The sequence below is a fragment of the Condylura cristata genome, unplaced genomic scaffold, assembly GCF_000260355.1.
Source record: "Condylura cristata isolate star-nosed mole 26May11 unplaced genomic scaffold, ConCri1.0 scaffold00024, whole genome shotgun sequence".
NCBI lineage: Eukaryota > Metazoa > Chordata > Mammalia > Eulipotyphla > Talpidae > Condylura > Condylura cristata.
The window spans coordinates 15,881,719-15,908,796 of record NW_004567125.1 but is presented as its reverse complement, the minus strand read 5'-3'; the positions used below and the strand labels follow the sequence as shown (position 1 = coordinate 15,908,796).

The 27,078-nt window shown below is 32.0% G+C and overlaps 1 protein-coding gene across 2 annotated transcripts in view; it reads left to right on the top strand.

Annotated features, from left to right (window-relative positions):
• Positions 1-27,078, top strand: part of KIFAP3 (kinesin-associated protein 3) — a 106,276-nt gene that overhangs the window by 1,018 nt on the left and 78,180 nt on the right. For both annotated transcript variants that reach the window (XM_004688469.2, XM_012729111.1), the window contains exons 2-10: positions 7,519-7,650; positions 10,421-10,575; positions 13,139-13,194; positions 13,745-13,886; positions 18,327-18,426; positions 19,444-19,568; positions 21,503-21,601; positions 22,210-22,388; positions 23,529-23,691. In XM_004688469.2, coding sequence (XP_004688526.1) covers positions 7,519-7,650; positions 10,421-10,575; positions 13,139-13,194; positions 13,745-13,886; positions 18,327-18,426; positions 19,444-19,568; positions 21,503-21,601; positions 22,210-22,388; positions 23,529-23,691 — 1,151 coding nt within the window. The remainder of the gene's footprint in view (positions 1-7,518; positions 7,651-10,420; positions 10,576-13,138; positions 13,195-13,744; positions 13,887-18,326; positions 18,427-19,443; positions 19,569-21,502; positions 21,602-22,209; positions 22,389-23,528; positions 23,692-27,078) is intronic.

Here is a 27,078-nt window from a genome sequence, read left to right as displayed (position 1 = left end):
AAAATTCTTAATTAGGACTCTCTGATTTTACTGTGGTGCCTTTGCTACAGATACTGTAAATAGCTCGGGGAAGTCACATGTATTCTTTGGAGCAGTTTCCTTGCCTGAAAATGGAGCAAGTATTACCTTATAAGAGATGTGAAGGCCAAATATCAAAATACTTTAAAAAAATGCATTTAAGGTAGTGGCATTATTTAAAGCCACAGTATACACTTACTAAGAATGTTTTCCTGACTTGGCAGGGCTCTGTATTACAGAAAGATCTTATACATTTTAATAGAATCCTAACAACTGTAAATCAATGGCAATGTCTTTGCAAGACTTAGTAATACATTGCCTGTCTTTTTCACTTTATGTAAATATACCTGAAACTATCAAATAACTAAGCTTTACTGCAACATTTTTAAAAGGAATATATAATCATCACAAGTACTTAGTCTTTATTTTCTTATTGAATTCTGCCTAAATTTCTTTTAAGATAGCTCAATTGAAATTTTTATGATAAAAGAAAATAGTAAAAAAATCTTTCAACTCTGAATTCAAGATTAGAGCAAAGAGCCAGTAATATATAATTACCTTTTACCTTTAAAAAAATGAATTGTGCCATAAAAGATAATTTTTCTTTAAAAAACCCCTAGGCATACTATGATTTGATATTCTCAATTTATTGCTACGTTTAATGTCTTCAAAATATCATGAGTCATAGTAATGTTAAAAGTAAAGTCAAGTCAAAATCTAGGAAGGTTGAAATATACATTTCTCAATTTTGTCTAATTCGGGCTATATAAATAATAAGTTTATATTGCTTACTTTCAGATTAGAAATATGCAGCTGAGATGCAGTCATCCAGGCCTGCTGGTTTATGATGTCTGACAGAGCCTTCCATTTTACTAATTGGTTCTTTGATTATAATTACATATGTTCCTTTTGCATTATTTTTACTGTATATTTTATTTTTAACAAGACAGCAGTATGTTTTCAATATAACTTTAATTTCAGTGGTTTCATTATAGTTCTCACTGAAAAATCTATAGTTTCTTTATGTAGGCATGTGTAACACTTGTAAATATTCATGTGAGTGATAGATTATAGAATCAGAAATCAATTTCACATTTTATTCTGCTACCAGTTAGTGTTTTGATTCAATAGCATTGAATAAACACTTACTAAAAACAATGCCTAGCATTGTTCTGGTCACTGCAGAAATGATTAAATACAATTTATATGCTGGATGAGATATACACACAGATAATCACATCCAGTGATCCCCCCACCCCCAGCCTCTTAATATGCCCAGTGATTTTCCTTTGCTCTTAGAGTAAGAATGCACCTTTCATTTTCATACCTCTGTTCTTCCACCTTCAGCAATCCCATACTTTTGCCTTACAGAAATAACTCAGTCAGATACTTATGTGGCTCAATGTTAGGTTCCTAAATGCCCTCCCCATTATCCTCAACTTTCCTGTTTTAGCTTAAATGGCACTTTTTCCTAAGAAAGTCTTTCCTAACCCACCCTTTCCCATTTCTCAGTCTAGATCAAATATACCTGCATGATTCCCTGACACCCAATACCTTGTTTTTTACCAGCCTTAACTACTTTACTTTTGTTGTATTCCCTAATGTCTTTAAATTTCAGAAGGAGGAGATCTTATATATATTACTTTCTATTATTTCCCCAAAACTGTGCCTGGCCAGTTCTCTCTCTCTTTTGTTTAATGGATTAATAATTTATTGTTTGGATATGGCTATTTTATCTGTTGAACATTCGACTTGTTTCCATCTATTGGATTGTAGATACAGCTGCTAATGAATATCCTGTATTAGTTTGAACAGTTTTTTTTTTTAAAGAGATAATAACTAATTTTGTCCTTTAAAAAAATATATTTATTTATACATACAGAACTGGGGTAGAGGCTAGAGATGCAGGGGTGGTGAGAGGATTCACCAGAGACACAGTGGGGAGCAGAGCAGGCAGATTGATGAAATTCACTGGTGAGGGAAGCAGCAGGTGAGACTGGAGAGGTCTGCCCTGCCATGTGGATCACTTCCCGGGCCACAGGTGGAACTGGCACTGAAGTGGCAATGGTGAGCTTGCAGTGCTGAGTCCTAACCTGTTATGCTACCAGGGATGGCCCTGAACACAAGTTTTTACACTTGTTTTATGTTTTAGTTATTCCAAAGTCATAGGCCAATTTTGTGTCCAACTAATGAGGAACTGCCAAACTTTTCCACAGGAGCTGAAGATCTTTATAGTCCTACTAGCAGTTTATGCATACATATACATCTTCAGTGACACTTTTTCTTTGCTTTTTTAACACTATGGCTTTCCAATGAGAGTGAATGATACCTTATTGTGGTTTTCCTGATACCTTATTGTGGTTTTCCTGATTAGCAATTTTACCAAACATATTTTCATGTTACTTGTCCTTTGTCTTCTTTGGAGAAAAGAGTTCTTTTATGTTCTGAATATTAGACCTTTATCAGACAAGTGATTTGCAAATATTTTGTCATAATCTCGATTGTGTTTTCACTCTCTTCATAGAAACCTTTTTAAAATTTTTGATGAAGTCAAAATTTTAACTTTAGTTGGTTTTGGTGTCATTTAAAAGCCATTGCTAAGAAGAGCAAAACATAACCTCCCCAAAATTAAAAGTAAATCATTGCCAAATCCAATCCATTCTGATTTGTACCTATATTTTTTTCTGTAAATTTTGTAGTTTAAACTTTTAAGGTCTATTTAGGTCTGTTATAAGTACTACTCAGGATTTTTGTTTCTTTTGCGCTAGTTTTGGGTATACATATTTTTTTATCCATTTTGAGTTATGTTATGAAATAAGGGGACAATTTCATTCTTTAACACTTGGCTGTTTAGTTGTCGAGCACTATTTGTTAAAGTGATTGCTCTTTTCCCCTGGAAGGTACTGTTATCCTTGTTGAAAAATCAATTGACTATAGATGATTGGGGCTTATCCCTGAACTCTCGGTTCTCTTTACAGACTTAGATTGTGTCTATATGCATACCTCACAGTTATGATTACTGTAGCTTTGCAGTATACTTTGATATTGGAAAGTGTGAGTCTTCCTAATTTGTTTTCTCTTTTTCTAAGAGAGTTTTAGCTATTCAGGATCACTTATGTTTCCATGGGGATTTTTGTATCACTTTTCCATTTCTGAAAAAAACCAAAACAAAACAAAGCCTTTGGATTTTTGATAGGGATTATAATTAATCTATAACTCACTTTGGGGAATATTTCCAATGTAACAAAATTACATATTTCTTCATTCTCTTTCTTTCTCCACCATGCCCTCTTAAGCTTGCCTACAGTTTTGTGGATTTCTTCTTCTGTGTGCTCAAATATATTGTTGAACTTCTATAGTGATTTTTTTTCTTTGATTTGCTTTACTTTTCATTTGGTCATTTCATTTGACATTTTTATTTGGTTCCTTTTTGTAATTCTACCTTTTCTTTGTAATCTATATTTTGTTGAGATATTTTCTTTTCCTTTGGTTATTTGTCCATGGCTTTCTTTAGCTTTTAAGTATTTAAGACTGTTGATTTAATTACTTATGTAGTAAGTCCAGTGTCTTTGGTGCAACAGTACATTTATACTTTGTTTCCTGTGTGTTTTATCATTTTTTTTAAAACTGATGATTTTGGATGTTGTGAAGTACTCCAAGAAGAAAGAAATGAAAAGAAAAAAGTAATTCTATTGGTCTTTGAAGATTTTCTCTATGTTTGGGCATTTTAACTTTTAACCAGTGGCTTATAACTTCTCATAAGTCTTTAATTTCTGATTTCACAAAATGTAAAGACCAGTCATAGGAAAAGATTTTTGGTCTTCTCAGGATTTCTTGGTTCTTCTTTATATACAGTAGCTTTTGAACCCCTGTTCCTCCCTAAAGTCTTGTTCTCTGCCTTTTCTTCTTAGGATTTTAGTATGTCTTTTGTTTGATCCAACTATTGTGGTTTGCCCAGGTGACAGCAGTATATGAATTTGACTTTCATTGATTATGAGTACTGAATAAAAGCTCTGTCCTGATAGAGTTGCCAGTTAGGCAAAACAATGGAATCTTCTTGGAACATGCTTAAGGGAAAACACAAACACTGAGCAAGGTCCACTCAGTTCACTATGGCACCAAATGCCTACACTGGGAATATGGTTTGCTATTTTCAAGAGTTAACTGCAATGGGAGTGGGGTGGGGTAGTATCTTAAGGAATTTAAAATGTCTTAATGATCTTACTGTGTTAGCAACATCCACTAGTCCCCTAAGCAAGCATATAGCTGTTGTGTACTTTTTAACACTCTAATTCTGATAGTTTTCAGTGTTTTGGAGGAGTACTTATCAGGGAGTGTTTCTAAGGAGAACCTCTGAGGTCCCTACTGACAAGCCATCACTGACATGACAGCAACATCTTTTATATATTATTTCTATGTCTATTCTCTACTCTTTCTGGGACTTAAATGCATTTACCTTATTCATGGTGTATCCATGTATTACAACCACTTTTTAGTATTTTCCATTCTTTTGTATCTATATTTTATTTGAGGATTTTCTTGTGATTTATTTTTCATATAATATATTCTCTCCTAATCTGCTATGCTAGTCCACTTGTTTCTTAATGTTGGTTCTTGTACTTTTTACTCTAGAAACTAAAAAATAAAATTTCCTATTCCTTAAGAATATATTTCAGGAATTAGTACTTAAGAGTACTATACACAGTTATGACAAACAGTTTTAGAAAATGCATTTTATATCATTCGGTAATACATGACTTCTCACTAAGATAAAAAAATTTCTAAATCAATTAGCACGGTTATGGCTTGCTATTTTTTTTTATAACTTTTTTTTTTTTTTTAAGATTTATTTATTTTATTTATACAGAACTGGGGTACAGGCCAGAGGTGCAGAGGGTGATAGGATTCACCAGAGACAGAGTGGGGAGCAGAACAGGCAGATCCACGAAGTACACTGCTGAGGCGGGTCAGGAGAGGTCTGCCATGCCATGTTGTCACCTCCGGGGCAGGCGGGGATCGAACTCATGGCGGAAGTGGCCTGAGCTTCCCACTGCAGCGCTTTAACCCGCTGCGCCACCAGGGAGGGCCTATGGCTTGCTTTTTTTTTGTGTGTGCAAATAAAAAGACAAAAAGTGAAATTAGAGGTGTTATTGTGGAAGCTCCATGAACAAAAGAAATTCAAATAAGCTAGGATATTTTACCAACCAAAATAGAACTTGAATTCAATAGTTTTGAATTTTAAAATATTTATATCATTCAATAAAGTTACTATATTACAAATACAAGTTCTTTAAGGAGCCATTTATAAATCAATCAAGTGTCCTACAAAATTTTTTTTGAAGTTTTTGTAAATGACTCTTGTACTGTAGAGTGTATTCATTGTCAATTAGCTATAAAGAAGGTGTTCAGCAAATAGAATATTTTGGAATTTTACTGTTAAAATCCCAAAAGCAATGAATTCTCTTAGATAAAGTTATTAAATATTTTAAAAGTATGTTACTTAACCACATGTATAATATGCACTTTCTTGTAATGCATGTATTTACTTACTCATTGGTAGTGCCAAAGAGGTTTAATGTAAACCTCTCCCGCAGCTTCCGTGTTGATATATATAGTTAATGCTTGTGTCAGTCTTTTGTAAGTGTAGTTTATTCAAATATGACTATTCAAGTGTAGCTTCAGTAAGCTATCAGGGTGATAGCCCATTAGCCACTCCTATAAATAACTTCTATGAAAACAACCAAAATCCCCATTAATGGATGAATAAAAAAGATGAAATACAAGTCAGCTGTTAAAAACATGAAATATTGCTATTTATGACATGGATGGCCCTAGAAGGTATCGTGCTAAATGTAATACACACAATTGAGAAAGGTAGATATTATATGCTTTCATTCATCTGTGAAAGATAAAAGAATGAGCAAACCAAGGCAAAAACAAACTCTTAGGATATAATAACAAAATGGTGGTTACCAGAAGGGGAAAAAGGAAAGAAGATAAACTTAATGATGATGGATGGATACTAGAATTTTAGTGGTTATTACAATGTAATAGACATGGGTATCAGGTTACACTTGAAACCTATATAATATTTTAAATCAATCTTCAATAAAAATAAGATTGATTAAAAGATATTTCAGAGCTGCCACTCCATTTGTGTATTATTTATATAGCTATAGAAAAATATCTGAACGTGCTAAGTAATTTTTTCTAGGTTTTTAAGTTTATTGTATATTTTTCTTTGCTAATTTTCATTTTATATTTCTTCTACATTAAACATAATTTTTTTTGTAAAGAAACACAATTATATACTACTTTGGAAAACACATATAGAAAAAAAAGCAAACAAAAGCTATAAAGGAAATGGTAAGGTTCTTTGAATTATTGACTCATTTGGAGAAAGGCAAGATACCTGATCAGAGGGCAGCATTTATGCTTTGTCCCACGTATTAATGAATGGAAAACCCACTCTGAAAGTGATGACATGAAGCTCTCCTGAGGGTTTGAACTTATTTTATCCTTATAATTCTCTTCACTTAATTGTATACAGTTATCCCCCTTATATTTAAAGTTCAGTATTGAGATTGTTCTCAATACTGCAAATCACCAGTTTGCTTTATAAAGACAATTTCTGGTCCTCCCTGATCGCCTAGGGGTTAAGTTGCAGTGCTGTATCTAAACTAAACTAGTTTAAAAGCTGTACTACAATCTTGATGGCCCTCCACGGCAGCCTGAATTTGATCCAAAGCCAGGGAGCTAACCCATGTGGTACACAGACTTCTTCTGTCTCTCTAGCTGCTCTCCTCAGCAATGTATTTCAGTATATATGTCTGTTCTGCTCCCTGCTCTGTTCTCTGGTGAATCTTCTCATATATACCTCTCCAGCTCTGATCTATACCCCAGCTCTTCTATGCAAAAACAACCACAATCTTTTTTATTTTTTTTAAGGTAATTTCTGTTAGGCTATATTATATCGCTTTACAGCTCTTGTTTTTCATTTTTTTTATTTCTGTAATTTCTCTTTTGACTGCTAGCCTAAACTTATAAGCATTTGTTTTACCTTTTGGAATCTGTGCCGTCTTATGTAATAAATGTGTCTGTATATCATATCTCTTAATTTTCTGATTTTTACTGGCCTACTAGTTTCTAACTTATTTCACTCATGTAAAGCTTTACTATATGTTTTACTTTGAAGTTTTTCCCTCCAAAAACATCAATTATTTGTTTCTTTTACTTTCTTTTATGCCTGCTTCTTTGGGGGGAAATGTATTTTTCCCAGATAGAGCTATTCATAAAGAGAAAACTATTTATAAAACATCTAGAACTACTTAGATAGTGCAAAGTTGGAAAAAAATAATTATTTCTTGACCCAAATCAAGAGTAAATCTGATTTAAATGCATATCCAGCCCACAAGTTTTTAGAACTAGAAACCAGATTAAAATGATGATATCTTGTGAGTTTTTAATCTAACTTTGCCTATTTTGTTTTTTATATTACAGGAAGGTTAAAGGAGGAAATATTGATGTACATCCATCAGAAAAAGCCCTCATTGTTCAATATGAAGTGGAAGCTACCATTCTTGGAGAAATGGGGGATCCCATGTTGGGAGAACGAAAGGAATGCCAGAAAATGTAAGTTTTCTTGATTTTTGCACATTTTGAAAGTAGCAAACCTTATACAAATTAAAAAAAAAAGCTGATGTTATTTAAATCTTCATAGATAATAAATGATTATGACACACTTCCAGATATACTTCATTTGTATGAAGCAGAGACTATGTCAAACTATAAGAAGTATATTTATTCCAGAGAAAATCAGGTTTATATAAGCATAACGGGAACTTGTTGAAAAATACCTATTCCAATTTACCCCTTTTAGGAAATATACAATAGAATGTGAACTGCTACAGCTCTGAAAAATCAGTTATAAGAGGTATATGTGGAACCTTTTAGCATAATTTAGGAAATTTGTGTTTTAGAGGCTCCTGTGTTGTTCTTTATTATCTGGAATTGCAGAAAATGGTATGGCTTCCGAAATTCCCAAATGGGGGTACAGAATTTGAAGTCACCCTTAAAAATCTAGTTCTTTGAGGCCTGTGTTGTAAGGCAAAGGCAGCGAAGGTGCTGAACAGCTCAAAAGCAGGATCTGTTGACAGTTTAAAGTGTAAATGTGGACAGCAAATTAGTCAAGAACCATTTGAAGGTGGCATAGATTGTCTAGTTGATTTAGAAATAATTTCTGAAAAACAGCTCGGCCAAATCGTAGAGAAAAATTGTACTTAATTGGCCGGTTTCTTATACTGACTCTATGGCCACGTTTAGACTAAGAGGCTTTAACTGAACAAGCAATCAAAATGTTTTAAGGAAATGAGATTTTAACAAGATAATCCTCCAGTAGGCAAGAGATAAACAAATTGTGGTGCCTCCATATTGTTCAGTAAAAAGACTATACTATAAAAAGACAGGGAGGAGTCTAAATTCATATTACTACGTGAAAAAAGCCAGATTGGAAAAGCTATGTATAGTATGCTTATAAGACATTTTTTAAAAGGGGAAAACTAAAGTCAAAAGACAAAACGGTTGTTAGGAGTTTAAGGTATGAGGGAGAGAATACAAGTCATTTTTAGGGAAACAGAAATATTGTATATGATACTACAATGTTAGATGCATGACATTTTGTGTTTGTCAAAACCCATAGAACTATACAACACAAGGGTGAACACCAATGAATACTGTGGCTTTTAATTAATGTGTCAATATTCAGCCAGTATAACCAAAGTGCTATACTAAGGCAAGATGGTAATAATAGATGAAACTCTTGGTAATTGTGGGGTATAATATATGGGAATTCACCTTTCTGCATAGTTTTCTCTAAATCTAAAGCTGTTCTTAAAAAATACAGGAAAAAAAATTTAAAATATGTTTACACAGTTTCTGTTGTGATTTTTAATCAGATTTGTTGAAACTCAAGCTTTTCTATTTCCTTGTTAAAATTAAACACAGAGAAGTATTTTGAGGGTTTTTTTTTTTTTCTCGGAATAGATACTCCTTTCTATCCTTTCTTTCTGATATACAGCTAAAACTATATAAAGAAAGTCATTTAGCATACAAAACTTAAAAGAAACAGAATCAATCATATAGATTAAAGAAAAATTAAAGAGAGAGAACATTAATAATGATTTTGTTGTAAAAATTAGAAGACACTCTAACAAATTTAAGCATCAAAGAAATTTATTATAGGATATTACATGGCTTATAGAATCCTAGGAGTATCAAATTTGGGTTAACTATATAGCTGAGAATAGCAATAACTATATAGCTGGGCTGATAAAAAGAAATCCTTTATATCTACATAAGCAGTCTTACACTCACAGTTACTAAGTACTGAGATCTCTGTACTAGCCACACAGTGGCTAGTAACACTTACCTTTTTTGAAAATCAAAATCTTGCTCAAGTGCTTCTGCTTGGTTGAGTCTTTTGCCACCAGTCTGAGTCTTTATCCTGAGCTAAATTTCATGTCTTCATAACTCTCCATAATGCCATAAATCCATAAAAACTCATAATTATTTCTAGACTTTGAACAGTCTTTTTTTATTGAGTGCCTAGTGAATCTCCTGGACTAAATTAGACAGAAGGGAGAAGATGGTCTACTATTTTTTTAATGTACTAACAAGTATACTATGTATTTATTTGTTCTTCACACTTGCATATGTCTGTCTTAGCATGAGCCCTGTTTTTTCAGACCATCTGTCTTTTATATAATTTCTACCAAAATAACTGAATTTTAAAAATATTGATATTGTATCTTGCCCCTAACAGAAAAAACTAAGTGATTTTAAGTATCAAGTAATTTTTTAAAAAAGACTTATTTATTTTTTCATACAGTACTGGGATGCAGGCCAGGGATGGGGTGGGAGTGGGGACGGCGGTGAGAGGCTTCACCAGAGACAGAGTGGGGAGTAGAACAGGCAGATTGACAAAGTACACTGTTGAGGGGAGCAGCGGGCCAGGTCAGGAGAGTTCTGCCAGGCAATGTGGACCACCTCTGGGGCTGGGGATCAAACTCATGCTGAGGTGGCTTTAGCTTTTAGCGCTGTACTTTCACCCACTGTGCCCCCAAGGAGGGCCCAGTATTAAGTGATTTTAAGGTCAAGAAAATGTTCCGTTTTGGGCAGGATGGAATCTCTTGTCCAATGACTAATAACTGTTTTATATCAGAGCACTTTTAAAATAAGATATGTAAATATGCTGACCTTTGTTATCAGTTGAACAACTCAAAGAAAATCATTTCATTATTCTAAACCTAACTATATCTAGTATTATATGACATTTCAGTGCTTTATAAATTATTAAAGAATTATTATCACCTATCCAAGCTGGAAAATTCTTATATGCTTACAGCATACGGCTTAAGAGTCTTAATGCCAACACAGATATAACTTCCCTGGCACGGAAGGTTGTTGAAGAATGTAAACTCATTCATCCTTCAAAATTAAATGAGGTAGAACAACTGTTATACTATCTACAGAACCGCCGTGATTCATTGTCAGGAAAAGGTAAGTAGAATTTCTGACTTTTATTGTAAAACCAGAGTTGTCTCACTATAATTTGTGCTTTGGGTATATGTACAGTGGGTTGAGTTGTTTTGTTTTTTCTTTTTTATTGTTTTGCCAATGATACTTATAAGTAATTGAATGACAAAATAAACAAACACCAGTTTCCTACATGGCAGGCTTTATACTAGATGTTTCCACCCAAGTTATCTGTTTCTACCTCATACTTCATGTATAGACTTATACTGGAGTAAGAGACAAATGTCTATCATATTGATTCTAGGATAATAAAATAATTTAAGCCAGAAAAGTGTATTTTTCTGTTCTATGTAGATATATATTTTCTCAATTTCTTACTGGTATTTATTTTATAATTTGAATGGATTGTTTAAGTATTTAAGTATTAAAATATATATCATATGCTTTATACTATCTTAACTATACAACTTCTATTAGTCTTAGAAAAATATTAACTTCATCCTTCAACATCTCGATTGTTCCATTTTTCTATCTTTAATTCCCTCATTGTTTATAAAACATTTTAAAATCTAAATTGAAAAAACAAACATTTAAATAGAAAATTATTTTAGATTATGGAATATTTGTTGTTTCTTTTCATGGCATTTCTGAAGTTTATGTATGTTTCTTTTACATACAGAAGTTCTAAGGTATGATCCTCTCAAAATAATTATAATTATTTAAGAAAACATAGCTAAACTATTTTGTAAATTGTTCAATCTTTCTCTTTCCATCCACACAGCAAATAAAATGACTTGTACCTAATATGTTTTCTCTTTAATTACCATGCATACAGAATCCTAATACTATTTACATGGTAAACGTATATTTGTTGAATGAATTGAATGCCTATGAATTTAATTTATTTAAAAGCAAACCCTAGTATTTTAAACTGGATTGCTTCTAACTACATAGCTAACCTTCAGTGTATACTTGTTAATAATAATATGTACTAAAAAATTAGCAAGAAAAATTTCTATTATATATTTTATGATAGACATTGTTGTCTGTAACTGATGACAGATAACATCTTCAAGAAAGTTCAAAGTAAACAAAATAAATTCTGTAGACTTTTAAGATGTATGTACTTAATTGTGGATTTTACAATATATTACAATTGATATTTCCCAGTAGCAAATTAGTGTATATTTTAAGGTATTTGTAAGAAATATCATTTACTATAAAGTGTCTTTTACTAGTGAATTCCTTTCATTGAGTTTTCAGAGCACATCAGTCTTATTGCCTTCCCCAGAAATTAGAGGGCTGTGAATAACTTTATATGTTATCATACATGTATAAATTAGTTCAAATCAATGATTTTCTCTATAAATATTAATATTTGAGGAGCTAAGTCCTATACTATATTAAGTACATAATTATTTTTTAAAAATTTATTTCTTAGCCTTTTTTAGTTAATACTCACTCACCTTACTATAAAAATAGTTGACAAAACAAAAAATTCTTATTTGTTTATGTGATTCATTGATTTTTTTTTTCTTTGCTTAATTAAAACTGCTGTCATCTGTTTGAGGGAAAAGATGACTGTTAAGAATATGTAACCTTACCTTGAATGGCTACTATTCCCTGATAATAATTAGGGCTAGTTCTTATTATAGAATGTATTTGCTAATGACAACAGAATTTTGATACTGCTTAAAGTTATTTTAATGTACATACATTGCATAGGTTTTTAAGCCAGATCACTACAGTGTTTTTGGTAATATTTTTGTTAGAAAGTGAAATTTGCTGTTAACCAAATTATCCAGTATAACAAATGACTTGAAATTGTATTCAACATCTTTAAATACCTCCATCTTTGGGAATAAGTTTTTTGATTTGTGATCCTAATTTTTCTTATTAATCCAAAAAAGCTGACCATAGAACTGAGATATTTGGGGAAACAGGGTGAGGGGAAGGGCAAGCACAAGGTGGGAAAGGAGCCCAGTGGATTATGGTGTAGACTATGGAGACTGGTGATAGGACCACTATAACAATACTGAAAGGCGGTGTCTGTACTCCAAAATGAAAATGTCACTGATAACCAACTGACATTACCTCAATTAAAACACCTTTTTCTAAGTCAACGCTTAACTATTTTACTTTGAGATTTTCACTTTGTACAAGTCCTTTGCTAATTTTCATTTTACTTTAGTTTACATTAAGTTTTCTTTGCCTTATTTATATTCCTGTTCCAAACCAAGTATTAAAAGATAAGGAGACAAAACTTAAGAGAAACTATTTTGCTTCTTGTTAGCAAGTCTGATTATTTACCTGCTCTAGAAATTAACCAAAGAGGAAGTTAAAATTTCTATCTGACATAACTTAGTGATTATATGATTATAAAATAGATTTTATTTATTTTTTTCTTTCCTTAATATACTTGTTATAACAGATGGATTACAGATGTGCATTTTTATGCAATCTTCTATATAAAGATTATCTCATAAACTCTTCAGTTTTAATATCCCCAGTTTATACAGAATTAAATTCAACTGCTAAAAATAAAAATTGTTAATTCTCCTCATTAAAAAAATATATCTTTCTACAGAAAAAAAGGAAAAATCAAGCAAGCCTAAAGATCCACCTCCTTTTGAAGGAATGGAGGTAAGACAGTGGTTTGATCTAAAAGGGCATTGATTGTGAGGTGTTGCCATTTGTCAGCAATAATGATCACAGTCATATTAATCAGATGTTGATTTTTTTTAATTTTTAACTTTTTAAATGGCTAAATTTAGAAGTAGCTTAAAAGGTAGAATATTAATATCTTAGCTATAATCGATATAATTTAGTTGATTAAAGATAAGCTGAGTATGTTTCTCAGATAATTTATTTTGATGAAATTGTGAGATATTTTAAGTTACTTTTTGAAGTACTGTAGCAAATATGAATATGTTATTCTACCTTAAATTAGGTTGCTTTATATTAATAGATTCATTTTAGAGTTTGTTCATATACCATTATATTCCTATGACTTAATGGTTATATGGTAGTCTTAGCACCCCAAGATCAACTTATCTTTCTACAAAAAGATAATTACTGTGAGTTCTTTGCAACCTTGTGTATTGTTGTATGGCACACAGAATATCATTCGTTTGACAGTGGCTATGTTGAGATTATTCTTTTGGCGTACTTCCTCCTTCTTACCTTTTTTCAGATTGATGAAGTTGCTAATATTAATGACATGGATGAATACATTGAGTTACTTTATGAAGATATTCCTGACAAGGTTCGGGGTTCTGCTTTGATACTACAGCTTGCACGAAATCCTGATAACTTGGAAGAACTACTATTAAATGGTGACTTACATCTATAGATTTTAAAATTAGAAAACTTATTGTAAAATATGGTTAAAATGTATTATAAATAAGGCTAAAATTATATCAAACATCAGGGCACACTTACTTTTCAACTTTGTATTACTTTTTTCGTATTCAAATTTCCTAACATGAGAACGTAACATTAAAATATGCCCTGGAGAAGTCACAACTTATTCAGTTGAAATAAGGTAAAGTGGGCAGTAATGATAAAGTATCTTTCCTTCTACTCTGAAAGACTTTTAATTTTTCAATTAGGATATAGCATCAAACAAGATGCTGCAAGTATATATATACTTTTATAAAATTAGTTGGAGTTAAAATATTTTTCTTTTAGTAGCATGACAAAAGTAAACTTGATAATGTCAGTCAGATTCAATTTGAAACAAAGTATTTTCTTTCACTAGAGTGCTAGGTAATAAAAACGATAGAATGCTTTTAAAAAATCTTTCCATAGTATTATCCCTAAAGAATTATTTTAAATACATAGTTTTCTTACACTGTTCCCAAAAATAAAATATGTAAGGTGTCATTATTATTTGATATTTGTCATGAAAAAGAATGCTTTTTGCATGCATATACAGAGACAAATCATACAGAAACAGATCCTACAGAAACACGAGTATTGTTGCCAAATTACCCTCCAAAATGGGCATCCCATTTCATTGCCACACTAATAGAATATGAAAGCTGTAGAGTCTTAAGATTTTTGCCATTATGATGTTGGTAAATCATAATGAGAAAGAGATTCTTTTCTCTTTTAGCTTCCAATATTTTCTTTGCCTTTTGCCACTTTGACTATGATTTATTAGATGTTCATATATTTGAGGTTATATTGCTTGAAGTTTATGAAACTTCTTATATGTGAGATTAATATTTTGTATTAAATGTGGTTATCATTTGGTCATTATTTTTGCTAAATGTTTATGTTACTCTCTTCTTTCTCTCCTCAACTTCTTGAACTCCAATTGTGTTTAGTTACTATTTTTGATTGTGTTCCACGGGTGTTTGAAGTTCTGTTTATTTGCATTTTTATTCTTTCTTTTTCTTCAGGCTGGATAATCTTACTTGACCTGTCTTTATGTTCCATTTCATGGAATGATCAACAATTAAGACCTAATAATTTTTCTTAATTTTATGTTTAGTTTTATTTATATATATGCATCAAGATAATGATGGCTTACAACACTTCACCCACCAGCAAGTCACCCATAGTTCTCTAATATAGTCCATTGTACCCCATCCTCCCTTTTCTCTCCACTTTCCCTTCCTACTTTCAATTTTACTGTTTTTCATTTAGTTATTATACTTTTTAAGTAAAGAATTTCTATTTGGTTCATTTTTTCATAATTTGTATTTATTGATATTCTTTATTTGGTAAGATATTCTCAAACCTCGTGCTTTCTTTTCATTATGTAGAATGCTAAATTTCTTTAATGCTAAAGAGCTAAATTTTTTTTAGCTCTTCAAATATGTTTATAATAGCTGATTTTAAATCTTTGTCTCATCAGTTCAACAACTGAGCTTCCTCATGGATAGTTTCTGTCAACTGCTGTATCTCTCAAGGATGGGACATACTGTCTTGTTTCTTTTGTATTTATTGTAGTTGTTATTGTTGAAATATCTTTGCAACTGTGGAAATAAGATTTCCAATGTGCCCCACCCCCTCAAGCCTCAGGACTTGTTACTGTTGTTGGTTGTTTAGTGTATTTCCTAGATTAATTTTTGTCTTTGCATCTTCCGAATCTTTTGCTCAGTTAGTTTAGTGGTAGATAACTGATTAGACAGAATTTTCCTCAATAAATGTCTTACTCTTTACTAAAGGGCTCTATGTGTGTGTATGTGTTCAGTCATGTGTTCATTGTTCAAATAAGTGGTTTATAAACTTACAGCTTTTACTGCCTGTTTGCATATTGCCTTAAGGTTGGCCAGATATGAGAGAATAGGTCCTTCCTTTCTTTGTGCACATGGATTTACAGGTACAAGTTCATTTTTATTCTCAAGAATATGTTGGAACTCTTCAATGAGCCTGTGAATATCTTATTTCCCAGTTTTTCCCTTTTTTGTTAACTCTTGCTGTGAAGACTTCATTCACCACTGCAATATTGCCTCCAATAGTTTCAACAAATGCCCTGTTAATAAAGCTCTTTTCACATAGCAAGTTCTCAGATCACATAAGGGCAAATATCAGGCATGGGACTTTTTTTTAATGTTTCATGAATATATTTTACTTATTTTTTTTTTATTGAGGTAGTATTGTCTGTATTTTGGGAGAATAGCTATCCCAGCAAACTTTCAGGTAGACACATCATAACAGTTCACTGGAATGGGATTTTGAAGTATGTCAAGATCAAGTCACTGATAGGCTGTTGGACATAATAGTACTTTTGGTTTTCAAAACTCAGAGGATGTAATTATGGCAGGTTGAAATGCACAGAACTCACTGTTCTTACCAAGACTCATTAGCCGTACTTCTTATATAAACACTCCTTGAAATCAGTAACTATTTTTAAGGTTCTAAAAAAGTTGCTTTTTCAGTGTTTACTAGAGTTCTCATTTGCTTATGAAAGGGTGGGCTTTTGGAGGACTATATTCTGTCATTCCAGAAGTGCTCAGCCCTGAATTCATTTTTGTTGAAAGTTAGAAGTAGAGATGTAGTTGTATTTTTTTTCCCAGATTGGGTTCCAGTTATGCTAGCCTACTTAGTGAACACTCTTCCTTTCCCCAAATAGTTGAATACATGTCTTTATCTACTGTATGCCTGCCATTTTAATATTCTTTAGTCACTCTTGGAAGCTTATTCTGTGCCCAGTACAGTTTATATATATTTGTGGATATGTTTTGGTGCTTTTTTTGTTTTTCCTTTGATCTATTTGATGATTTCCAAACCAGCATCATATTGTTTGTTGTTATGTTTTGATTTGTATTTTGATTAAAGCTTTGTAGTTTGTAGGAGAAATCTCCATTTTGTTATTCAGGATTACCTCTGCTAATCATGTATATTTTCTTACATATTAAAACTTTTGAGACCAACTTATCATTCTCTAAAATGTTTATAATGGGATTTTAATTGTGATTGCATTTAACTTATACAATTATTTTGGGTTATATTTTGATTTTCTCTAAACTATAAATTCTTTTGCCTATTGATAGCCCATGTATAAATTCTGTAACTACTTTTATTGAGATATTTCACTATACTAAAGGAGAAAAATGAAATAGAATTTGAAATATATGTTGCTAAATTATGCCAAATTCATGACATTACTAAACATCCTTCTACAAAATACAGTCAAACAAATGCTGTTTTTTTTCTTGATAATTGTAGTAAGTATCTTAGAGAAACATTGAATTCAACAGTAAATATCTTAGAGAAATATTGAATTCAACAAAGCTAGATCAAATTCTTTATAAGGTAAGAGATTTTGTGGCTTTTATATAGTAATGTACTTTACCTATTTATATGACTTCAAAATATCTTTGTTTGAAGCATATACCAGTGTTCTGCACTGTTAATGTGAATAACATTGTGAAAATGCTATTATGTTTCTTTGTGTAAAAAATTCTCCACTAAGTAGATAATATTGTGAACTCTGTTTCATAGCCTGAATGGCCTGAAATCTCAAATAAATTAAACATTTTTATTACCATACTAAATACTGATAATGCAGTATATGAAGTATGAAAGGTTGAATGACTACTAAAAATAATTATGATCTCTATAATCTCACAAATGTTTTATATTTTATATTAAGAATTAACCACATAGAACAGTAATTTGAAATGAGTTTCATTACTCTATGTTTGCTTAAATCTGGTCATTCTTGTTAATCAATTCTTTAATTTTGACTTTTTTCAAGTAAATATATGGCAAGAATATTAACATACCCTAGAGCTAATTTTGCGAAAGTTTTTTTTTTGTTCTATTTATGTCTGTTGACATAAATTTAGTATAATATTAAAATATTAGGCCAATTTTCAGTGTATCTGTTTTATTTGGTTATTAATTTGCTTTAATGGAATCTGCATTAGCCTTCTACACTGCTCTTTATTTTTTTAGACTTTAATGTTTTTCTCTATTCACAAGCACCTAAGTCAGATGTTAAAAAAGAACTGGAAATATGAATCAAAAAGTAAATGATGTTTTTATTATTGCACTGTAACCTATAATAAACATTTTTTTTATCTAAATCACTTTTTTTTTCTTTTTGTAGTTCTAGACTTAAAGCTGCAGTTACTAGTTTGTAAGTGAAAGTTATGTTTCAGTTTTAAAAATAAGTCTTGTGGAAGGAAGTATCCTATTTTTTTGTCCCAGTTCTATCTTTGCTTTATTACTTACTAATAAGTAGATATTTAAAACCAATTACCCTTTACACCAGAGACAAAGTGAATGGCCATTTGTTATGTCACCTTTATCTTTAGAAACTGCCCTTGGTGCATTAGCAAGAGTCCTAAGAGAAGACTGGAAGCAAAGTGTTGAATTAGCAACAAACATAATTTACATCTTTTTTTGCTTTTCCAGGTAAGTATAAAACTTAGTAAAGGAAAATATGTGTTGTCTTTTTTTCACTCTTGTGTTATTGGTTTATAGATTCTAGGTGACTAGATTGCTCAGTCTGTTTGTATGCCGTGGTCTGCCCCTGAACTTTTATTCTAACTCCAATTTTGTGTCTTCTCTGTTGTTCTTTCATTCACTCTGTACTCACTCATGCATGTTCATGCATAGTCATATATAGAGAAGGATAATATAAGGGTTAACAGTTTAAAAGTATGGGCTCTAAAAGTAGGCTGTCTTAGATTTAAATCTAAGTCCTGTTGTTTTCTAGGTGTGTGATTCTGGTTATATACTTAACTTCTCTATCTCAGTTATCTCTGCTAAAGACTGTGGAAATTAGTAAGCATTCTTTTCTGATGGGTTTTAGAATAAAGTCTGATCTAGGACAAGTGTCAGTAAATATTTCTGTTTTCTATAAATATACAACAGATACACACATGTTTATGTATCAAAAAACACACACCTAATATGTATTCATATATATTCTTTAGAAAGATGTTTTTCTTTTTAAAAGATTTTTAAATTTATGCAAACAGAACTGGGGTACAGGCCAGAGATGCAGGAGCAGTGAGAGAATTCACCAGAGACAGGCTGATTGACAAAATACACTTCTGAGGGGAGGAGCGGACAAGACAGGAGAGGTCTGCTGCTCTAGGGTCTATCTTGTACCTAAGCGGCTAAGGCCAGCTTTGTAGTGCTGTGTTTTATTCCACTGTGCTACCAGGAAGCACCCTAGAAAAATGTCTAAAGAGACATAGTGAACTTCCTAGCCAAGTAGAGAATTGCTTCACTCTATTCTAAAAATTCTAAAACAATAAGAGATGTCATAATTTCAAGTCACCCTAGGGTATTGTGGGTACATTCATTTAACTAAATAGATATATTAGATTTATTTTCTACATTGTTTATATCAGTGTTTAAATAAGTTTCCTAAACTTACAAAATGGATTCTTCTAGATATATACTAAAATTTCTTCTTTGTAGCTTTTCTCAATTTCATGGACTTATCACTCACTATAAAATTGGAGCTTTATGTATGAATATTATTGATCATGAATTAAAAAGACACGAGCTTTGGCAAGAAGAGCTTTCCAAGAAGAAGAAAGCTGATATCCTTTTAATGATACTTCTTCCTACTTTGTTGTCCATTGCTATGAGTGTGGGTGGATGGGCTTGTTTTTTTTTTTTTTTTTTTTCCTTCCCATTCACATTATGTGGAAAAAGTTGAGAGTATGTTGTAGGTTAAAATGAAGATTGAAACATCAGAAATAATATATTTTGGCATGTAATTGTTATCAGAATTAATATAGTTTGACATAATTTTTATATATTTATGACATTGATTAGTAGTAAGATAGTGGGTACAAACACCTGTGATCTTGGATAACTGAATTATTGGTAAGTTTCTCCACTATATCCATTGGTTGGCTAGTTTGCTTCATTATTGTTGCGTATGTAGGTCTAGCTTCATTATTGTTGCGTATGTAGGTCTAGCTACATAATAACATGACTTGATTGGAATGAGTATATACTTAATGATGAATCTAGTTTTAAATTCTGTTTTTCTAAATGGTTTATACAAATTTCAGGGTTCTGCAGAATGATAGAATCTATGAAATGAGCTTTAAAAATTATTGATTTTATGGTGGGGAGTGCACAGGACCATGGTGATGGCACATGGGTGAATTGGTGATGGGAAGTCTATGGGGATTACAACTGAAATGCAAAAAAGGCACAAAATGGTGTAAAAATAAGCTTTTATAATAAAAAAAATTATCCCTTTAACCTACCCTTCATTACAGAAGGGTTTTTAGTAATGGGTTATTTTCTTTACAAAGAGTGTCACTGCTTATTGATTTAATCTATGCTATGGCTTGATACTATTTATTATTATTTTGTTTGCTTAGAAAACTAACATCTACTTCCCAATAAAAATGTACTTCATTTTTATTTATTTATAAATACAATTTGACTTTTCTTAATATACATCTTTTCAACTTTAGACATTTTCTCTGTATGTTACAAGCTTCTGCCATCTATATTAGTAGTGACCTAAATACATAGAAAATTCAGTAATCTTGGGGAACTTAGATCATTTCTGGAGTCTGAAATACACCAAATTCATTTAAAGTAATAGCAAAGAGAGAACCACTAATAGCACTTTTCATCAGTGTACACATCGTTCTTATGAAGGGAATTGATATTTCAGTATGTGTTGAAGTCCTACAAATATCAGACACCACTAATTGTAAGGCATATCACTATTTACGAATCATTAAGAAAAGAAAATATTCTTCCAATTAAGCATGTATTTTAAAACACATCCAAATCTTAGAGATGTTAAGATAATGTGAAAAATGGGTCTCAGAATCCATGAATAATTGATTCAGTGATAATTGAAGGACTGTAGAAGTAATCTATCAGTCTATCAGTCTAATCTACCTGGCCAGTTCTGCTAAAACCTAATTTTTTTGTCTTAAGTTTGCTCATGTTTTTATGCAAGTTGTATTCAACAAAGGGGCTGTTTGTAAGTGCCTGTGGTCCTGAAGTGATTGATTTCTTTCTTAGCACCTAGTCTAAAGAAGGAACTGAAAGCTTTAGCTCTTACCTAAATGTTTTGAATATTGTAGGCATCTTTCTGAAGTGAAATTCAGAAGTGCAGTTCAGTTAATAATTCAGATTATTAACTAAATTACTCTTTAAGGGAGTAACCTTTTTAGTTTGTGGACCATTTGATAATTTGTTCAAAGTTAAAGCTAAAGACTCATGCACATACATAATTTTTTTTTTTTTATAATTCCCAGATATTCAAGTATGTGTGGAGCCTAAACCTATGTTCACCTAAGGACTCCAAGCATATCTGTGAACCCTTGCTTAAGGGTTCATCATAACACAGTTATGAGGCAGAAAATAATATTTTACTTAAATTGTTAAAATGATGATTAATGTATATCAAATTTAATAGTGCTGTTCTTGATAGTATTTTTCAGTAGGTTTTCTTTTCTTCAGTAAGTATTGATGATCCTTAACTTATGTTGTTTACTTGATGAAGACCTTGAAAACCAAACCTTAAGAAAAGATTATGAAAAAACTTTTAAAAAGTATCAGGGGCTTGTGGTGAAACAGGAACAACTTTTACGAGGTATGAATTCCTAAGTAATGAGAAAAAAAAACAACAAAGTGCGTACTCAACATATATCTTGTTCCATTTTTGTCATATCTGTAAAGCTAATACCAGAATAATTGAAAGTTCCATAAATTTTAATTTGCTAAAAATTTTTCTCTCTGTAGTATGGGTAATAATGTTTCAAATTCTACTCCATTATTTTTACATCAAAAGGTCCTATTCAGCTCTTACATGTATTTAGATTTGTAGTTACTTACTAAAAAATAGTGTTTCTTGAGCTTATTGAGAGAAGGACTAGTGTAGTTTCACAATCTTGTAAGATGTAAAATCTAATGTAGTTGAGGAAGAATGATGTGGGACTTTAAGTGTGTTCAATTCTTGATTTGTATTTGGTTATTAATTTTTCCCAAACTTTATTGAGATATATATATTGAAATATAACATGTTGCATGGATGTATGTGTATTTCATTCTTTCAGTAGCAATGTTTTCTAATTAATAAATAATTTGAAAATAATATATGACCTTTCTAGAATTATTTCTTACTTTAGTAAGAAAAATGATTTATCAAATTATTGATTCATTATACCAGTCATTTAACTCCCATCTATTTTATCTTTCTAGTTGCTCTTTATTTGCTTCTGAATCTTGCTGAGGATACTCGTACAGAACTGAAGATGAGGAATAAAAATATAGTTCACATGTTGGTGAAAGCTCTTGATCGGGATAATTTTGAATTGCTTATTCTAGTTGTGTCATTCTTGAAGAAACTCAGCATTTTTATGGAGAATAAGAATGATATGGTATGGTAACAAATCTAAATAGTCTACGTTTGCCATTTTCAAGTTAAATATTTTGATAAAAAAGTAAACATATTCTCTCCCTAATAAGATCTATTGGCTTTTTCTTCTACATGGATTGTCATTCTCTTCCTTAATTAGAGAGAAACTTCTTACCCATGTTTTTAGAAGATTTTATAATAACTCACTTAGATGATTTTTACTAAATATATTTGATGAATGAATGAATAAACAGCAACATTGGAAAAAAATTACAGACTGTGACCAATGAAACTAGTGATAGAAGTACTTTTCTTTATAAATGTGACAAATATGGACTGGTATCTATGGAAATTTTAGGAAGTTAATGAGTGATGCACACAGATTGCTTAGAAGACTATGTAGGAGAATACAAATTTAAAGTTTGGTGGTGGACTTGTGTTCTTAAATGAAGAACTATTGCTCAGACTGTAAGACAGTGAAATCTGAAAGGAAAAACTGTTAATTGATTTGTTGATTTAGCCTTTATTTAGGTTTAATCACTAGCATGAAATTAAAGAAAAAAGTATATCCAGAGCTGAATTATTAATGTTTGTGAGATGAAGGATTACAGTAAAGATTTGCAAAGCCAGGGAAGTTCTCTTTTATGTATGAGCGCCTATCCATTGGCTTTTTCTTCTACATGGATTGTTATTCTCTTCCTTAACTAGAGAAAAAATTCTTACCCATGTTTTTAAAACTTTTGTCCCTAACTTGAAATCTTTCCTGTTTTTCAAGGTAGCTTAGTAATATCTTTCCTGTTGCATTCAGAGCACTTTATATATTCCATTTTTGTTACAGGGCATTTTAAGCATTTGTTTTATTTGTCTGCTCCTTTTATATGTGTGAGATCTTCTTTAATGTAGTATAGTGCCTGGCACTTAGTAGCTGCTGTTCAATACTGTGTTATCAAGGACATGATTTAATGAGGGAAAGGGTGATAAGGGGATTTATATATTTTTCCAGCAATGTTTGATTTCAGTTTATGTTAAAATGAGAGTATATAAATATATAATTACTTAAAAATGTTCATAAGGATAAAGCTGCAAAGAAAAAATAATTATTGGTGATCATGTTGGGCTTATACAATAAACCTCATTTCATGTTTCTTATCCATTTACATAGGTGGAAATGGACATTGTTGAAAAGCTGGTAAAAATGATACCTTGTGAACATGAAGATCTGTTGAATATCACCCTCCGACTTTTACTAAATCTCTCCTTTGACACAGGACTGAGGAATAAAATGGTACAAGTTGGACTACTTCCCAAACTCACTGCACTCTTAGGTATGATTTTTTTTTTTAAAGATATATTTATTTGTACATACAGAACTGGGGTACAGGCCAGAAGCTCAGGGGTGGTGAGAGGCTTCACCAGAGAGAGAGTGGGGAGCAGAACAGGCAGATTGACGAAGTACACTGCTGAGGGGAGCAGCAGGCGGGTCAGGAGAGGTCTGCCATGCCATGTGGTCACCTCCGGGGCAGGCGGGAATTGAACTCATGCGGAAGTGGCTTTAGTTTCTCAGTGCTGTGCTTTAACCCGCTGCGCCACCAGGGAGGGCCTGATTTTTAAAAATTAATGGTAGTATTGCTTGGAAATTTCCAATATCATTGGGAAATAGAACCCAGTATTGAAAAATCTGCTAAACAGAAGCATTCTATGTAAATTTTTGAGGGACTAAATACTAAAATGAAGCAGAATGAATGAAAAATGACCTGTGCCAGGAATTTCATGATGTTATAGATTATAGAATGAAAGGGAGTATAAACTGTAACTCTTCCTTTGCCCTTATTGAACCAAAGTAAACGTTTGTAAGTACTACATAGGAAGTAACAAGGCAAAATTATTGTCTCTTCAGCATTTTTTAAAAGTAATCATTGAAGTTCTCATATGCTGCTATAGTTTTTATTTTTAAAAGATTTATTTTTCTTTATTTATGCATATGACAGCTGGGGTATAGGCCAGAGGTGTTGGAGTAGGGATGAGAGAATTCACTAGAGACAAAGTGAGGAGCAGAAGAGGCAGATCTACTGACATACACTGCTGAGGGGAACAGCATACAAAACAGGAGAAATCTGTCTGCCAAGGATCAAACTCATGCTTCAGTGGCTGGTGATAGCTTGATAGCACTGAGACTTTAACCCCTGCACTACAAGGGAGGCCCAACTGCTGCAATAATTTTTAAATACTGCTTACAAATACGTAAGTTTATAAACTTTCTGTCATTAAGTTAAATAGGGTACTTTTTATATAACATTAATTGGAAATTGTATTGGAAGATTCTTCTTATACTTATATTCTTTAAGCTATTAGCAAGATATCTATATAGCAAGGGTAGATTCACAAGTTAACTATTCTCAAATCGCATATAATGCTTCTTATATGTAATGCTTCTTATATGGACATGTTGTAATGTACATTTGAAGAGGTGTGAACCTAGCCTCTTAAAACACGTATAGTGTTGTAAACCAGCACTACTTTAATTAACATAATAAAATAAAACCCTTTTTCAGTGACTGTACATATAGCCACCTGCCACCAATGTACATTTTATATTATGTTCATTCTGAACCCCTTGTTGGTCCCTAACAGACTCCTCTTTGCCTAAATAACCTATCTGCTTTTTCCCTCTACCTGGAATGGCACTGCCTTTTTAACCAGAAAGTGAATTCTTACTCATCTTTTTTTTTTTTTAAAGATTTATTTATTTATTCATACAGAACTGGGGTACAGGTCAGAGATGCAGAGGGTGAGAGGATTCACCAGAGACAGAGTGGGGTACAGAACAGGCAGATCGACGAAGTACACTGCTGAGGGGAGCAGCGGGCGGGTCAGGAGAGGTCTGCCTCGCCATGTGGATCTCCTCCGGGGCAGGCGGAATCGAACTAAGAGGCAGTGGTTTAAGCTTCTTTGTGTTGTGCTTTAACCCGCTGAGCCACCAGGGAGGGCCCGAATTCTTACTCATCTTTTAAGACTGTTAAAAGACTGCAGCTTGATTCTTTTTTTTTGTAGCTTTCTCCATATTCATTCATTTTTAACAATTACCAATAGTAGTTGAATAGTAGAGGAATGATTTGTTTGTTTCTTAATTGAGGCAACATTGATTTGTAGCACTGTATTTAAGTCAGCGGTATAGGTTGGGTGTGGAATTATTTAAATTAAGTTTATTCTTTTTTTAGGGCAAAATTATATTTTTATTACAACTAGTAGATTGTGAGATTAAATCAAGCAAGGCTAATGAAAGTTCCTTTTTTTTTTAAATGCGGTCTTTTCATTTTTATTGTAATATCTGTTTCTTCAAAGTTTATCTTCAACATTCCTTTATTTTTTCCAATATTTATTTATTTATTTACTTATTTATTATTTATTTATTAAGAAATTTCTGCTTTTTTTTTTTTAAGATTTATTTATTCATACAGAATTGGGGTAAAGGCCAGAGATGCGGAGGGTGAGAGGATTCACCAGGGACAGAGTGGGGAGCAGAACAGGCAGATCGAGGAAGTACACTGCTGAGGGGCGCCGTGGGCGGGCCAGGAGAGGTCTGCTGCATCATGTGGATGCATCATGTGGGCAGGCGGGGATGGAACTCATGCGGAAGTGGCTTTAGCTTCTTAGTGCTGTGCTTTAACCCGCTGCGCCACAGGGGGGTCCCTCCAAGTTATATTTTTTATTTAGTTTTAATATATTCATTATGTTATCCTTCATTTTTGTGCTATATATGGTTTCCCCATGAAATTCCCACCACCAATCTTAATATCAATTACCTATGAATCCAATCTCTGATTGACATCATTATTACTCTCTTTATGGTATTAGTTAATATTTATTGGTTGCTTACTTTGTGAGTCATTGTATTATATACATTATCTCACTGAATCTCCATTGAAGATTATACAGTTTGATAAAATTATCAAAATTATACAGTTTTATAAAAGGCAGAGCTAATATTCAAACTCAGATTTATCTGCTTCCAAAGTTTGATTTATTAACTATTATCTGATTAAATAAACTTGATAGAACTGTAATTTAGAAGTCCAGGTCTCCAATCTCCTTCAAAATAAGCTCCTAATATTAGAAACTTAATTCTTTTCTCAGAATAGGATAAACTTTAGTTTGTCAAGAACATTTAGTGCATTAACCAGACTATAAATATTGAACAGAACTTTTATTACATTTTAGAAGATAACTTATCAAGTATCTTTCAAAAATTGCTTTTGGGGTACCAAAATAATGCAGACATCTAGTAAGAAAACAGGAAATTTTAAAAGTAAGATTGATGAGCCTTGAATTTAATTTATTTGTTTATTGTATGTTTAGCAGAATTAAGTATCAAACATTAGGTGAGATTTTATTTTGGTTTGTGAAGATGTAGTACATCCTGAGACTATACAGCAAATACTACTATACATAGTAAATCTACAGAATATATTGACTGAAGGCTAAATTCTGAAATTAGATTCTTCAACTTGAGTATTGGTTCACCATAACTATGTGATACTTTGCAAATTAGTAACCTCTATGAAATTTTTCTTATTTCCAATATTTAGATAATAATGGCACATGGTGATAGGAAAGCACTGATATAAGAAAGTACTAGGAAATTATGTGAAATTATTATAAAAATAACACAGACCACAAATAATAAATAGCGCTCTATAAAAGAGGTCTTTTTG